Genomic DNA, 17,242 nt, shown 5'->3' with positions numbered 1-17,242 from the left:
ACAAACCATCAATGATGTTCTAATCTATTGTTACTTTGCTGTTTTGAATTTGAAGCTCTGTTTCTGATAAACAGTGTCTTGAATGTTCTAAACTACTTTTACATTTTTCATTTTGTTCACGTGTTCTTTTTACTTATAGTTTTTAATCTTGCTTGTTTTTCTTCAAAACTTTCATTATTAATTTTTTCTTGTTTTTTACACTTTCTTATTCATTGTTGAAGTATTGTTTATTTCAGTGTTTTTATTTATGACAGAAAATTATAACAAATTTTTGTTATAAAATCATTTTTTAATTGAATAATATTTTTCATATCAAAATGGATGTATAAAAAGTTTAAAATAAAAATAAATTTTTTAAACATGCTTTTATGTAAAATATATAAAGTAATGTAACCACTAAAAACAGAAAAATAATGTTATTAAAATTTAATAGAAAAAAATTAAATTCTTTTCTTTATAAAGTTTATGTTAATGAAAACTGTATGAAATGACTATGAAAATCATATAGGTTCATGGAAACAAGGGATTAAATAATTTTCTTTAATTCCTTTTTGATCTGGATAGATAACCCAATGTTTGTTAAATTATGACTGATCTATAATGTAATTTATAACATGTATATAACACGTTTCACAACAAAAAAGGGTACATTAATTTGTTGCTTTACACTATTTGTCCCAATCTTCCTAATTAGTGAGGATGCACGTAAACCATCTCAAATGCTAGCGTCAGAGGCACAAATATCTTTCTCTGAATGTATGATGTTTTCTATCCAACCAGTTATGGCGTTGAAAAATGAAGGTGATACTTGTAAGGCTGATCAATTTCCTAGCAGGCCTAGCATGGGATTTTTTTGAGAGTGACTGTGCCATTTATGGGAGCATCTTGTGACTAATGTCAGGTTTTTCTGCAATTATTATGGTTGTGGCATTTAACTTTCACATTGTACTTTTAAAATTAAATTTTATGTCAGTTAATACTACAGTTAGTTTTATTTATTTATTTGTTTTATCTATAGCAAAGTTCCAGCTTTTCTCAATGTAGTTGATATCGCTGGTCTTGTCAAGGGAGCTGCTGAGGGCCAAGGACTTGGAAATGCTTTCTTGTCTCATATTAGAGCTTGTGATGCAATCTTTCATCTTTGTCGTAAGTATCTATTAAACTTTTAAATAATTTCATTGGTTACCATTACAGATTTGTGGTATTTTGATGAAAAAAGTATAAATAAATCGAAAAGATGATAGAAAAGTAATTAATTTTTTTTAATCTTCTTTAAGAGTGTAACTGAAGGAAGGAGATTTTATTGCTTAACATTGATATTAATATTCCGTAAACCAGTATGTTAAACATCTAAAAAAAAGAGAGAAAAGATATTGTTATAGAAATTAGATAATTATTTTTCCTTTGTGAATATATATTTTTTCTTTTTATTTTAATTCTTGCTTCCTGTTATTAGTTGTTTGTTATCCAGATGTCTCATATATTATTTTACCTTATATTCACATACAGTAGTGCATAGTCAGATGTTTTTTTGTTAATGTATTCATAGAAAAAGCAATGTTATGTTTGTGAGAAAGATATATTCATTGAATATTTTTACCATGATTTTGTATCTCTATTGTATTCAAAAATAGAATAGTTGTTGCTTTATTGAATCTCATTCATGAAATGTTATATAAAATATATATTTTATGAATGAAAATAAAGAAATAGTAGGTTAAAGGCACAAAAACTTAATTCATTGTTTATCAGTTTATATGTGGGAATCCCTTCAGGGCTTTTACTAAACATCAAGGAGATATTAAAAATAACTGAACAACCTGAGTATAAGAAGGAAAGGGATGTTGCATGCAGAAAATCATATATATTCTCTACACTGTTGTTTGCCTGTACAATATCTTATGAGGTTTTTATATTTTCATTCAAATATAACCATTTATTTTTATTTATTTATTCTTTTCTTAAAATATAACACTTAAACATCTGTGAAAGAAACAGGTGGTTTTTTAATTTTGTATATAATGACTTTATTTGTGTAATATTTTATTTCCTGTCTTTTGTATTCATTATTGGATTTTTTTCAGTAGGTTTTTATGTTATTTCTCTCTCTCTCTCTCTCTCTATATATATATATATATATATATATTTATTTATTTATAATTTGTAATTTTTTATTTTTACCTCTTTATTTCAAACTAACTCAGTTCTTTACCCAGGATTCTCAAAATAGGTTTTTATTTAGTTTTATCATCAAAAATTTTTTTCTGATGAAAATTTGCTGTTTAAATCAAATCTGTAGTATTTGTTTTTTTTTTACCAATCTTTATTACTATTAGTAGTTTTTTTTTTTTTTTTTTTACCAGTTTCATAAAAATCAGATAACTGTTTATACAAACAAAATTGTCTGAGTGATATGCAAAACTACTGAGGTAAAGAGAAAATTTATATAAAATGTATGGTAACATACTGAGATTAGTTACATTCACCACTTTTTTCCTGGTTAAATTGTAGTTGGAATAACATTGAAAATTCTAAATGTTTTCTATCACTTTGTATTAAATTGCGGTATGACAGGGAAGAACAATGAAAATGGAATACAGTTGAATAAACTGTAGAATAATAACTAATGTATAAGCATTCATAAACTTTATGTTAATGGTTATTGTAATAAATATTTCTTCCATTTGATTATGTTAGGTGCATTTGAAGCTGAAGATGTTACGCACATAGAAGGAGAGGTTGATCCAATTCGAGATCTTGAGATTATCATTGAAGAATTGAGGAAGAAGGATGAAGAATATCTAGTATCCAGTCTTGAAAAACTTGAACGTACTGTTTGTAGAGGTGGTGACAAAAAACAAAAACCAGAATATGTAAGTTTAATGCCTTGAAATATTTATACATCAGTATATCTATTTATTTTATAATTTAACTATAAACAAAAGAACATTTTTCACACAATTGTCTTCCTATAAAGACGACCTAATGACTTAATTTTTATTACACAATACAGTGCACAATAATGATAATTATTATTATAAATAAATAAACTATAGTATGTATTAATTTAAACAATTAGTTGTAATTTTTTTTTTATTATTAAAATAGTAAAATATTTTTATAGTTTAAGAATAATATGAGATGAAATCTCAACAATAAAAATGAGCAAACTTGGAAAATTATGCTACAGAAAAAAAAAACAATTTTGTAATGAAATATAAAATAAAATTATTGAAAAAATTAGAAATATGGATTTGCAAAATGATTTAAAGGAACTAGACAGAGAAGACACTTTGTTATTATGGATAAATTGTGGATTATATGAATAAATGGATGTGATAAAACAATTGGCATTTAATAAGATTATGAAGAAGATAAAATTATTGAAGTTATGAGTAGTATAAATCAGATTAATGAAAACGAAGAGGGTATTGAATAAGAAAAGCAGAATTGGAAACTATTGTATAGCATACTGAGGAAAAAGATTTTTTATATGGAATCCATTAACATAGAACAGCAGCCTAATAGATTACACTAAAATTCTGTAAATAAGAAATTGAGACTGCAAAGTTTTTTCAGCTGCCTAACAAAGAAAGATCAAAGTTAAAATAAATAAGCAAGAATTTATCAAAATCAGTTTGCTTTAGGCTTACTAGTTAATTTACTTGTTTAAGGTCAAAACATGCAATTAAAAAAAAACTGTTTATTTTTCAGCTATAAAATTTTGTTCTAAATATCAAGGTCTTGAGAAGAGACATTAACTTTAATTCTTTCATAGTTATTACTTAGCTAAAATTACAAATAAGGATTACTGATATGTTAAAATGTAATGCTAATTAATATTCTGTACCACTATCGCCTTTTTAATAAGTTCTTGAAGAGCTATTAGTATATTGATTATTAATAGGAAAATAACTCCAATTTAATTGACTTTTTTACTTAATCAATATCCATTGGTCCAATGGGTCCCAACCTAGTCTGTTAACAGCAGGTCTATTCCTGTGTAATCATACATATTACTTTTACATTGCATAAATATTGAAGTTATAGATATGAATTTAATTGGTAATTAATGTAACATTGTAATTATTTTTAACTGGCTCTCATACACCTTATCTTTTTTGGAGAGTGATTGATGAGAACAATGGTATTTTCAGATATCTTAATGTCATTAATTAGATTCAGAATCAGGATATTAGTGTCCAGTTTGGAACAGATGTTAAACCTTTGTGAGATTCATATTGAAAAGTAATTTTTTGATTGGTATGTAGTTGGAATAAAATGTTCATTTGTTTATTTCAGCTGTATCTTATTTTTAGAGCGCTTATATACAATTTGTTAACATGTTTATATGTGTTCAAATGTATAGCTTGTTTTATAATTTTTAGTTACAAAACTGAAAATTTTATGAATTATTAACATATTAGGTATTTTTCTGTTTGAATGAATTTTTATATGTTTTGGATCAGAATGTTTGTTATACTGCAACATTGTATTTTACTATTGCGTTATTTGTTTAGATGTTACTTTTTGATATTTTTTTTTTATAAGTTATTTAGAATATAATTTATTCTTCATCAAAATAATTATTATTGACTGCCAAAAATAATTATTTTTGTTTGGTTTTTTTCTAGGATTTACTTTGTAAGGTTAAGACGCACCTAGTTGACGAGAAACAACAAATTCGATTCGGCGAATGGAATGCAAATGAGGTAACTATAATTATTATCTTTATCAGTGTTGCAGTTTCACATAATATATATATATATATATATATATATGTGTGTTCATCTATATATGACGTACTATGTGAACAAAATGTTTTTGTTCTGGTTTTGTTTTAATAATAGTTTTAACATAATAATTTGCTGTAATTCAGCGAATAATTGCATTATTGTTTTTGTCATACCTTTCATTTTTATTGTATTGTATTGTTGCAAAAGTTTTCAAACCATTTATTTGTCAAAATCAAAATTGTTTAGGTTTAACTACACTGTTCACAGTATACATTTGTATGTACACACCTATATTATGTTTTGTCATGTGTAGCATCATTAAATAGTACTGATATTGTGTATGTGTGTTTTGTATACGATATAATGTATGTATGAGTAAAGAGAATATAATTATAAATGATTGTTTATTATCATTGTTTGTTGATATTTAATTATCATTTGTATTACAATAATTGCAATACAATTATTTATATTTATATATGGAGTGATAACAACCTTATTAACGGTTCATAGTTCAACAACATAGTTTTTAAATAACAATAATTATTTTTTTTTAAATATATGATTTTTCTGTTAATACTTTCCAATTCTCTGTTTCTCTTTATTTTATAAACTAATTAATTTGTTGTGTTTTGTTTTTTTTACTGATATTAACATCTCTGCTAAAAATATATAACTAGTATACAGAAATACATTCTCACTGGTTTTGATATCGACTTTACAAGTTACTAATATTTGTAAAATTGTTAATATTTGATTTTTAATTAAACAACACCTTATGGTCATTATTTGAGTAGTTGATCAGTATTATGTTTGGTATTCTGAAATTCTTCATTTTCTATTGCAGCTTTCAAGATTTGGTCATTTGGCAATCTCTCCTTTGTTCATATAATGAATGTAGCTGTAACTTATAGTATCCATGGATTTTCAGATAAGAATATTATTAAAATCCAACAAACAATGGATTTTAAAGACAGTTTAGAGGAATCGTTTGTAATAAATGTAATTGATCAACTAAATCTTGGACTATCTATTTCCCACACTAGAATGCTAGTGCAATTTTTAATTAGTTAACAATTTCAAAGTACACAACTTTAATTTATCAGTTGTATTCTGCAACTGTGTTATATATTTCTCTTCTTTTTTTCAATTTTGTATCAGTGTTTCACATCAATATGTTTCTAGCATACTTCATCTCAAATTGTGTACTTTATGGTTTCTAATCTTTGTCTTTTTCTTAAATTTTTACTTCTACTTTTCATCTGATACTCAACTGTGAGAGTGTCGATTTGATCTTGCTTATAGTATATATTATAGTTAAAATAATTTTACAAGGATTTTTCCCTGATCCATCTTAAAATCATGTAATGACTGTTTTCTTTCATGCCTTGGTAAAGCAGGTATTTTTATGATTTTGTGCTGATGTTAGTTGTCGTGTTAAGAAATTTTATCTCTGTGCTATCAATTATATGAAATAAAAAATTCAATTTTATAACTATCATTTTGGAAGCAACAATGTTTGATTAGATCTGATTTTGAGTGTGCTGTGTAAAATTTGTTATATTAATTAAAATTATGTATTTTTTTATTTTGTAATTTATTAGTTTATATACACATGAGGGTAAATCAAATATAAACGGGATTTTTGTTCCTGAGCATTTATGGTTGGTAGGACTGGGCCCGGGCTTCTAGTATGCTTGGATGGGGTCATTGGGAGTGGGGAGAGCTGTTTATTCCACACTCCCAACCAATTCATAAGTAATGCTCATGATGTCAGAGCAACAGATGCACCCCTCCACTGTGCAACGCATAATTATAAAATTTCTTGCGCATGAAGGAGTTCAAGCGACAGAAATTTTCCAGAGATGACTGCACAGTTCAGGAATTAAATATTCTCAAGGACTCATGTGTTAGCCGGGCATAAAGTGTTCAAGGAAGGACAAGAACAAGTGGAAAATCAAGATCGCCATCCTCGGACCGGCATTACAGACGAAAACATTCACATGGTTAGAGACATCCTTGAAAATGATCGACGAGTCAGAGTATCTGAAATTGCAGAACAGGTCAGAATAAGTTATGGGAGCTGTCAAGCGATCATCACAAACAATCTACAGTTCTGTAAAGTGTGTGCCAGATGTGTCCCTCAACTTTTGACCACACATCAGAAGTTGAGATGTTTGAAGGTCTGTCAGAGGCTTACAGCAAGGTTTGCGAAAGAAGTTGTTGCATTTTTGGATTGGATTGTCACTTGCAATAAAATGTGGGCCCACCACTAAACTCCCCAGTCGAAACAAGCCATTAAGAGAATGGTGGAGTAAAGAGGAGGCAGCCCCAGTGAAAGCCAAGACAACTGTCAACTGGCAAGGGTCTTTCAACCGTTTTTTTCGACCGGCAAGGCATTTTGCTCATTGATTTTTTGCGTGGACAATGCACAATCAATGCTGTTTACTATTGCGAACTGTTGAACAAGGTGAGGGTTGCATTTCACCGCAAAAGACGAGACCAACCGATTCAAGAGGCCATCCTCTTTCACGATGCCAGGCCCCATATTGCAGTTCTAACGGTCTCAAAACTAGAGGAACTGCACTGGACTCAACTTGATCATCCTCCATACAGCCTGGACCTATCGCGCCCTGCATTTTCATTTGTTTGGGCCGCTTAAAAAGCTCTAGGAGGACAGTGATTTGAAGATGACAAGGGCGTGAAGGGATTCGTGTGCAATTGGCTTCTAATGAAACAAGCGTCATTCTACATTGCTGCGATAAAAAAAACCTTCCTTCTCACTGGAAAAAATGTATTTCTAAAGCAGGAAACTATATAAAAAAATAAATTATATTTGCCTTTTATTTTTCAATAAATAAATTTTTTTTTTAATAAAATCCCGTTTATATTTGATTTACCCTTGTGTGTGTGTGTGTGTATATATATATATATATATATATATATTTTATATACTTGAATTTTTTTTTTTTTTACAGATAGAAGCTTTGAATAAACATACTTTCTTGACAACTAAACCGGCCATGTATCTTGTTAATCTTTCTGAAAAAGATTATATTAGAAAGAAAAACAAATGGTAATTTTAATGTATTAACCTTGATATTTAAGTCATTTTAAATATTCTAACTTATATTTCAAAATGTATATTTAAAAAACATTTTTTAATAGTTATTTAGAAAAAAAAATGTTATGTTAACTCAGTAGTAAAGTGCCAACATTGTTTGATTATCTTGATTATATTTAGATCAGAACTGATGAAGTTTATAGATTACCTTTAGCATTTATTTACTATTATCATTATTTTTATGAGTACCTCTTTCATTTTACCTTTTTACCTTCTTGATTCTTATCAAGATGGTAAATATCCTGATACTTATTTGATGCAGGTTTTATCTTGCTTTATTTTGTTTACTTTATTACCCACAATAGGTACATTGGAAACTGGCCTAGCTGTTAGATTGACTTCTGCATTGCTTGAAGAAGTAGCCTGAACATCCTTTGGTAGATGAGATGACACCTGAATTTTGATTGCTGAGAGTCTTTATTTTCTATTTGTAATATTTCTACTAATGATTGATGCCTCTGGTGAAATAAAATTATGTTTCCTATTCCTCTAACCCCCAAAAAAAACATACTTTTTACTAGATTTGAACATGGTTTCTGTAACATCTCATAGTGATTGATATTTATTCATCAGACTTATGGATTGGTTGAGTAAATTTATTTGTTTATTATAAATAAGGTTTTATTGAAGATGAAACCTGTATTTGATAAGTTAAGTACAAACTGTTTTTGTTATCTCATTTTGCAGGTTAGTAAAGATCAAGGAATGGGTTGACAAAAATGATCCCGGTGCTTCAATTATTCCATTTTCTGGGGTATTTGAAAATAAATTTATTGATATGGTACCAGCAGAACGAGCAAAATTTCTTGAAGACAATAATTGTACAAGGTATTGTGGTACATTTTCATCTTATTTTTTTTCCTTAATTATTGATTGGTTTGATACTATTTTCCATTACTTTTTATTCTATGCTAATACTTTAAGCTCAGTATATTTATTACATCCTACATCTTTTATATGTTTTATATATTCCAGTTTTCTGTCTTATATTCTGCAAACATCATTTGTAACTAAATTAATTATACTTGATTGTCACTGTGATTTGAATGTTTACTTTTTAATTACAAAATTTTACCAAAAAATATTTATCTTCTCTCTTATTCATCAGAAATCACCTTCATTTTGAGCTTTTTCAACCGAAGTAATTTAATCTTGTCAAAAACTTTTGTTCTTTTACTTTCGGTTTTTTTTTCAGTTCATGTTTTGCTACCCATAAGCATTAAATGCTAGTTAAGTATTTTTAAAAATTTCTTTCTATGTGGGTTTTTATGAAAATGAAAACTTCTCAATGATTATGTTTTTTGGAAATCCAGGTTAACCAGTTTTTGTTTGTTGGAATGTGCACCGTTTGTTTATTGTTATGCCTCTCTATGTCGTATATGTATATGAGTTATTTATTAACAAAAATTGAAGCAATTGAATAAATTGAGGTAATTAGCTTTGCTGACAACCGTAAAATATGATCAGTGATATTTTATGAACTTTAAATATCAGCTGAAATTCAGATGCAACTGCTTACTCTGTATAATGTTAATGCAATGAATAAAAGAAATGGATGAAAATTTCATGAAAGTTTTTGGAACAGAAAAAAACATAATGAAAGTCCCTGTCCTTGGTGACCGAAAGCACCATAAAACAAAATTGAAGTGTTGATAATGAAGTAAAAAAAAGCTTGATTTTGAAATTTATTTTTCAGATATTTATTGAAAAATTAAAAGAATTTTTGGTGACAAATGATTTTTAAATGTTGATAAACCTGTCATGTAGTTGTTAAATTGATTGGTAGTAAAGGCATGTAACAAGAGTATTTTCAAACTTGTGGATTGGTGTGACGAACTTTTTGTTAGTGGTAATTATGTCTCAAACTATGTAGTTTCAGTAAAAATTGTTTGTTTCATGTTTTCATTTAAAAAATGTGTATAATTAAACATTTTTACTGTAAAGATAGTTTTCACAATTCCTATGCTAGCATAAATGTTAGTTTGCAGCTAGAGTAATGAATAATGTGTAATAATATATTGTTAAAACCGAATAACATTTAAAACTGTAAACACCAGCTATTATTGCCAACATAATTATGTTATTATTAAAAAATTATCAGTGTGGTATATGTATTGCCGTACAGATAATTTTGCATACTATATCTTTTTGTTATTTGTGTTATTATACTTTGTAATTATTCTATAGATTTTGAATTTTTTTGTTGTATTTTGAACATAATCACTGGGAGCTAAGGCTGTAGGGTAGATGATTGAAGATTTTCCAACTAAATTTTTCCTATTGATTTAGTTCTGCAATCACTAAATTCAACAAGCAAGATACCCTTTCTGTCCCAAAAAAAGCAATAGCCATAAACATCTTTACCGATTGTGCTTTTCTCAACATTCAAATAACAAATTCAAGTTTCATTTCCTGTATCAGTGTGATTAAATAATTCATCACCTTCATTTTCATAATGCTGCAGCAAGTCCTTGTGTGTGTCAATATCATTTACACCTATTTGGCACACAATTTTTATAGCCCAATTTTTCAATCAAAATTTCATAAATCAAAAAACATAATACTTCAAAGAGAATTGTAACATGATGAAGCGCCAATTTTCTCAAATTTTTTATTAACTTTTTCAATAAAATCGTCAATTATCATCGATGACTGACCACTACATTCTTCATCATAACATTTGTTCACCCTTCTCTAAATGAATGGCACCAGTATCTGCAACACTCATAATTCAGCCTGTAAACATCACAAATTTTCCAGTAAATTTTTGCTGCAGTTGTTTATTGCCATAAAAAATTGGATTATTCCTCGTACTTTGCACTATCACAAATTGTAGCACTCAGATGGATTAATATAAACTGATAATAAGACTAAACTGTAGTTAGTAACAGCTAAAATATTGATTGGAATGACTGAGCTAAGCAAGCCACACCTACTTAGATTGCATATATAAGTGGCAAATTCAAAATGGATCTTACTTTAAAAACATGCCTTGTATGATGGCAAGCATAACATCTTAAAATTCTAAAATTCAATTAAATATTTGTATGCATATTTATATTCTTACATGTAATGTAATGATTCTTTTGGGGCCCCTTTAAAACTTCAAAACAGGTTTTCAAAGTGTAAAATGTTAAAATTTAAATCATATAGAAGAGCATTAAGTAAATTATTAATGCTTTTATATAGTCACTATTCCTGAAAAATAACAATATTCACCTTCATTAAACCAGATAAAAAAAATATATTTGTGTTGACAGTATAATACTTCAGCAGTGGGAAACAGCCGTATTGTTACCATTGGAATTAGTAAATTACCAGTCCATTTAATCAACCTTTTCACCAATTTTTAAAAAATAATTACTTTCTTTTACAGAACCAATATTTCTTGTTGACAACTTTTTAAATAATGGTAGTTGCAAAAACCTGAATTTCTGTACATTTGTCTACCATATACAAATAATATGTGCTCAAATAATTTTCATTAATGTTGTCAAATAAAATTTTTGTATCTATTTTATATATGCAGTACCTTCACAAGTTTTTCTCATTATTTCATATATTTATTATTTTTAGTATAAATATTGATTTTAAACAACTTTAGTATTTTTATAATTACTGTTATGTATTTTGTAATGCTGCTCTAGTTAAGATTTACCACATTTTTTCCTTGATCCAACCAGCAAAAGTTGGGGCAATCCCTTTTTTATCCATATTGTATTTTCTGATTCTTATATATATCTGGACTGTCAAAATCAATTATTTCAATGTCCATTGACAAATTACGATTTTTTTGGAGCATGTGGAAAATTGGTTTTATACTTTTTTCATTATATAATAATTTTCTGTAGGAGGAATAAGTTATAAAAGAATCATTTTCCAATTTTTTTTCCACATTAGACCTCCTGAAATAGAAAAAATTTGAAAATTGAGGATTTTTAGTAAAACAATTGTTTTTTATCTTTTGTTCTACTATTTTACTTGGAAGGAGAATTTATTATTAAATTAATTTATGAAAATTATATGATTATATAAAAATCAAAAAATGTTGTTAAACAAAATAATATTAAGTAACAACTGCAAGTGTGTGTGTGTGTGTGTGTGTGTGTAAACAGTTAAAAAAATAAATAAAATAAAAAATTAATAAAGTGTTGTAAAAGAAGAAAACAATAGATTAGAAAGCCAAACTGGAAACCACATAGATACTAGTATGATTTTATTGTATGAAACCTGTCATTAAGAACCAATATTTCTGACCCAATACTGAGAAAAAGATAGAAGAATATAAAAGAAGAGGAGAAATCTTCTTTTTCTTCTTCTTCTTTGAGGGTCTTATGATGAGTCTAAACATTTCTTACCTGGCTAGACTGTCTGTGTCTATCTGGCTGTCTACATCCGTATGTCTGGGCTTAAATAATTTGTCCTTAAAAATAAACCCACCCATATTTCCAACTCTTATGTTTGGTCCAATTATTGTCATTCTCACAACAAATTAATGATTTCTTAACCTTGCTTTATTTCTCTTTGTTTCACTCCCCTCCCTCTTACTTGTTTTCACTCTCTCCCTCTTATTCATTCTTTTCTTTGTTTTTATTTTTTTTTATTTTAAACTCTTCAATATGTTTTAAAGATTATTAGGATAAATTACTTCCCTAAATATATTTTATTATTCCCTGTAATCATAAAATTTTTAATAAAATATATATTTATTATCAATTATCTTTGTTACCTTATTTCATTACAACTTATCAGATGTAATTTTGATTACTATTTTAAAAATATGAATTTATATAATCTATGTTTAAATACATATTAAAGTGTCCTACTATTAAACATTCTTGTATTTAATTGTTTATTGCATTAGTTCTGTTTTAATATTATTTATTTATTAAAATTTTATATTCATTTATAATATTGAACTATTATAATATAAACATTTTGTGAAAATTTAATATTAAAAAGATCTTCTATATATAAAGACTTTTGTAACATTATGAATACTGTATAACTGTAAAAAGAAAAATAATATAATTATTAATTTAAAGATCATTTATTGAATTAATAAAAATTATAAGCCACAATTTAAAATAAGTGTAAACTGAATCACTGGCTTTTGCTGTCAGGTATTCATAATTTACCAGATAAAATAGAATGTTTAGTTAAAAGATGTGTTCACAAAATCAAATTTTTAATGAAATTAGGAGGATATTGAATTTGTTCAAAAAGTTTTTTTCCCCCAGTTCAGTGAAATCCAGGAGTTTCATTTTTCCACTTTTTTTTTGCAATTGTTTCATATTTTAATCTTGTTAACTATTTGTATCTTTCAAATTTATGTAGTCAGTTTCAGGGCAATAATTGAGACCTAACATATTTCTTGAAGGTTGAACTCTATGTTGCTCATCAAGTCTTTGAGAATGCTCTGGTGTAGATTCACATTGTTTGTAATCATAAATTCTAGTAGAAGATATCAAATTGAAAGTTGAATCTATCCCAGTTATATGTATAGATTACCCTGATGGATCTTAGTTCAGGATGTAAAAGTCTACTGAGTGCTACTTTGCCCATATGAGGATGAGTTCTCACAGGTTGCTGCGATTAGACAGTGACATTAAATTTAGAAAAATGCATAACTTTAAAAAAAAATTGGTATCAAAATGTTTATATTCCTCAAACCATCAAAATTACAGTGTTACATGTGTTAAATATGTAACTATATGTTATGTACCATATTAAATCTGTAAATAGTCTGATTTCTTTTTAATTTTATTTTCAAACTAATTTGTTTTATATATATTCTGATAGTAATACAAATTGATCTTTTTTAGTTTTGGTTGAATAGTTTTCACAGTTTAGGGAACAATTAAAAAAGGCATTGTCTTGTTATATGGTTATATAAAGTGTATCTGTAAAATAATAGTGGGGTTTTTAATGGTTATAGCTTTGAAACAAAGCATTGTAAAGAACTGTATGTTCAATGGAAGAAAAACATTCAAGTTTCTTACCTGGTTTTTTAAATGGTCCATATTTTGAACTTGAAAAAATACACTTGTGTTTTTACATAACCCCAAAAAATAGAAATCTATGGAATAAGGTCTGAAGACCTTGGGGGCCAGGCAACCCACCCTTCTCACACGGTCCATCACTGAGGAAGCATTTCCTTAAGAAAATCATGCATGATTGTGGCAACATGAGGAGGAGCTAACTGGAAAATGGAATTCTCCAGTATTTGGGGCGCTGCATACCTTTTAACATGTCCAGGAAGATGTTCCCTATAATGTTTTTTTTTTTTCAGCAAAAAACAAGAGGCCAATAACTGTCTCGTCCAGTAGTGCACCACAAATTCACTTTTTAAAAGTCACACTGATTTTCAGTAATGGCATGTGGAAGTTCAGTACCCTATATACAGGGTGATTCAAAGAAATGGGAAATTTTGAAAGTTGTGTTCGTAGCCGTGGGCGATTGGTACCACTTGATAAGTGGCGCCAGCCTCTCTAACCTTACCTGCCATTTAGTTGTCATGGATCCTTGGAGTGGTGCGCAACGTGCATTTGCTATCAAAGTGTTTTACAAAAACAATGACAGTGTGGAGGGAGCGCATAGAGAATTTTGCCGTCATTTTAATCTGGGATGGCACAACCGTGTTCCATCAGCACATGTAATTAAAACATGGATAATTTTTAGGAAACTGGTTCGGCAATGAAAAAGAAACCTCCAGGTCGTGAGCGAACCGTCCGTACACCACAGAATGTTCAAGCTTTACAAGATGCTGTCACACGAAGTCCACATCGGTCAATCTGTCGTCTCTCAGCATCTTTACAATTGCATAGTTCAAGTGTTCGAAGAATGTTAGTGAAGAACTTGCAATACCATCCATACAAGTTGCAGATTATCCAGGAACTGAAACCGAACGATGCAGTTGTGCGAGCACAATTCTGTAATGTAATGCTTCAGAAGATAAATGATAACAAAGAGTTTGTTCACGAACTGTGGATGTCAGACGAAGCGCATTTCCACCTCAGTGGATTTGTTAACAAGCAAAATTTCAGATACTGGGCACAAGAAAATCCTACGCAGCTACACCAGCGTCCGTTGCACAGCCAGAAAGTGACCGTGTGGTGTGCTATGTCATCTTATGGTGTTATAGGCCCTTATTTTTTTGAGGATGACAACGGTCTTGCGATTACAGTGACGTCGGCTCGTTACGTAGCCATGCTTGAAACCTTTGTTGTGGAACAACAAAAGAGATTTCCACCAATTCTTAACACAGCTTGGTTTCAACAAGACGGAGCAACGTCACATACTGCACAAATATCGATGGCAGCTGTACGCCAATTGTTTGGACAATGTGTCATTTCACGAAATGGTGACATTAGATGGCCTCCCAGATCGCCTGATCTCTCAGCTTGCGATTACTTTTTGTGGGGTCACCTTAAAAGCAAAGTGTTCCACAGTAGACCTGCTACAACAGAAGAACTGAAGGCAAAGATCCGAGAAGCAATTGCGGAAATTCCAGTTGAGATGTTATGTCAAACCATGAACAATTTAATGAAGAGACATCGTGAGTGTTTACGTAGAAGAGGTCACCTGCAAGATGTCATCTTTAAAAAATAAACTAAAATGTATGAATCCTAAAATGGCAACATTTGCACAATTACATGAAATAAAATTCATTTTCTAAAAAAAATTTTCATTAACGTTATTTAATTTTTTTAATTTCCCGTTTCTTTGAATCACCCTGTACAAATATTGTAGAAATGTAATCCAGAAACAAGAAACTTTGCTTCATCACTGAAAGTGAACTTGCTTAAAAAATTATCATCTTACTCTAACCTATCCAGAATGTCTACAGCAAAATCAAATTGTTTCACTTTGTTCTGTGAATAAAGTTGTTGTAACAGCTGAATTTTGAACACAGTGAAATATAGCCGTATTTTTAATACATTGTGAACAGTTGTATTAGGAATGCCCAACTGTCTACAACACTTCTCCATGGATTTCTTTGGGCTACGCAAGAAACTTGTTCGCACTGCTTTAGTCATTTCATTAGACACTAATGGCTGTCCTGGAAGTGTTTGTCTCAGTAGGCTGCCTGTTTCTTTGAGTTGCTTGTACTATCACCGATTGTTATTTTCATTTAAGGGTATCTTCATTTCACACACGATGGTATTCACGCCTAAAATGTGCAACTGATTCAAACATAGCAAGCTAAACTACACATTGAACCTTCCTCTGCACTGCAAACATGATGACTATCGCACACATGCTGCTTGCATATACTGGAAACAATGCGCATGCGCTAGCTTTTGCACACATAAATTAAGTGTTTCCTCATTTAACATACAGCTCATCTCTTTACAGTGCTTTGTTCCAAAGCTATAACCATTTAAAACCCCACTATTATTTTACAGATGCACACTGTATATATATATATATATATATAAAATATGTAACCGTATACATATTAATGCTAATAATTGTTTAAAAATAAAAACCATATTGCAGATTTTTATATTGATAAGTATAGCTTATTCCTAGAATATTGTTTTCTTATAATCATTTGTTCTCAAAGTGGGCAATAACACCCCCTTTTGGGCACAGATGCCTTCAGGGTGTGTGGTAGAAGGCCAACAGAAAATTGGGGGCATTCAGGAGGTGGTATAGGAAGGCGATTGGCCGATTAAAAAAAAAAGGCAAAAATTATGTACGGCTATCAAGAATTTTGGCTGCAAAAGCCAATCCTGCAACTGTACCCTGGATTGTGGTCAATTGTTCCAACAATTTCTGATAGCATTCCCATTGTTTTATTTGTATAAATGTGGATTTGGTGCTGCAGCACTGTTGCTAACCAAAAAGAGAAATTGGCTGCATGTTACCAAATGCGGCGATTAAGGCTGTTTTTAAGCAAATTCGAACCTGATATTAACAAACTCGTTAAAGCACATCAGATTCATCCTTCACATTAATGTAAGTGTAATTTTTCAATTGAAAGCTTTATTTTAATTATTGTATTATTATATTGAATATGCTATCACTATTGTTATATAACTATATAGGTACATTGTAATTTTTTTGAAAGAAATTTTAATAAAAAAACTTCCAATATGATTAAATATGCATTTTAATTTCTCTCATTTAAAATGTAAGTTTCAACTCAGAAATAGGATATGCCATGTTTAAAAACAGCAAATACTATTATCATTTTTTTTAAATGTTAAGTTTAAGAATTTTGGGGGCACTAGAAAATTTTTGATACTCAGTGTGGGCAGTGGGCAAAAAAGCATTATATAGCATTCAAGAATCAATGCTATATATTTATATTTTATATGTAATAAAAGTTTTCTTATTTTAAAAATCAATTTCCATCCATTATCTTATCTGACCA

At 29.0% G+C, this 17,242-nt stretch overlaps 1 protein-coding gene across 1 annotated transcript in view; it reads left to right on the top strand.

The window, feature by feature from the left end:
• The window catches only part of LOC142323803 (obg-like ATPase 1), a 54,648-nt gene that overhangs the window by 21,032 nt on the left and 16,374 nt on the right, over positions 1-17,242 (top strand). Inside the window, exons 4-8 of the mRNA XM_075364032.1 lie at positions 1,019-1,146; positions 2,698-2,873; positions 4,635-4,712; positions 7,715-7,812; positions 8,548-8,688. Of these exons, the coding sequence (XP_075220147.1) occupies positions 1,019-1,146; positions 2,698-2,873; positions 4,635-4,712; positions 7,715-7,812; positions 8,548-8,688 (621 nt within the window). The remainder of the gene's footprint in view (positions 1-1,018; positions 1,147-2,697; positions 2,874-4,634; positions 4,713-7,714; positions 7,813-8,547; positions 8,689-17,242) is intronic.

The sequence above is a fragment of the Lycorma delicatula genome, chromosome 4 (assembly GCF_047948215.1).
Source record: "Lycorma delicatula isolate Av1 chromosome 4, ASM4794821v1, whole genome shotgun sequence".
Lineage (NCBI taxonomy): Eukaryota > Metazoa > Arthropoda > Insecta > Hemiptera > Fulgoridae > Lycorma > Lycorma delicatula.
Note: the sequence above shows the minus strand (reverse complement) of the source record. Positions and strands in the feature narration are given on the sequence as shown.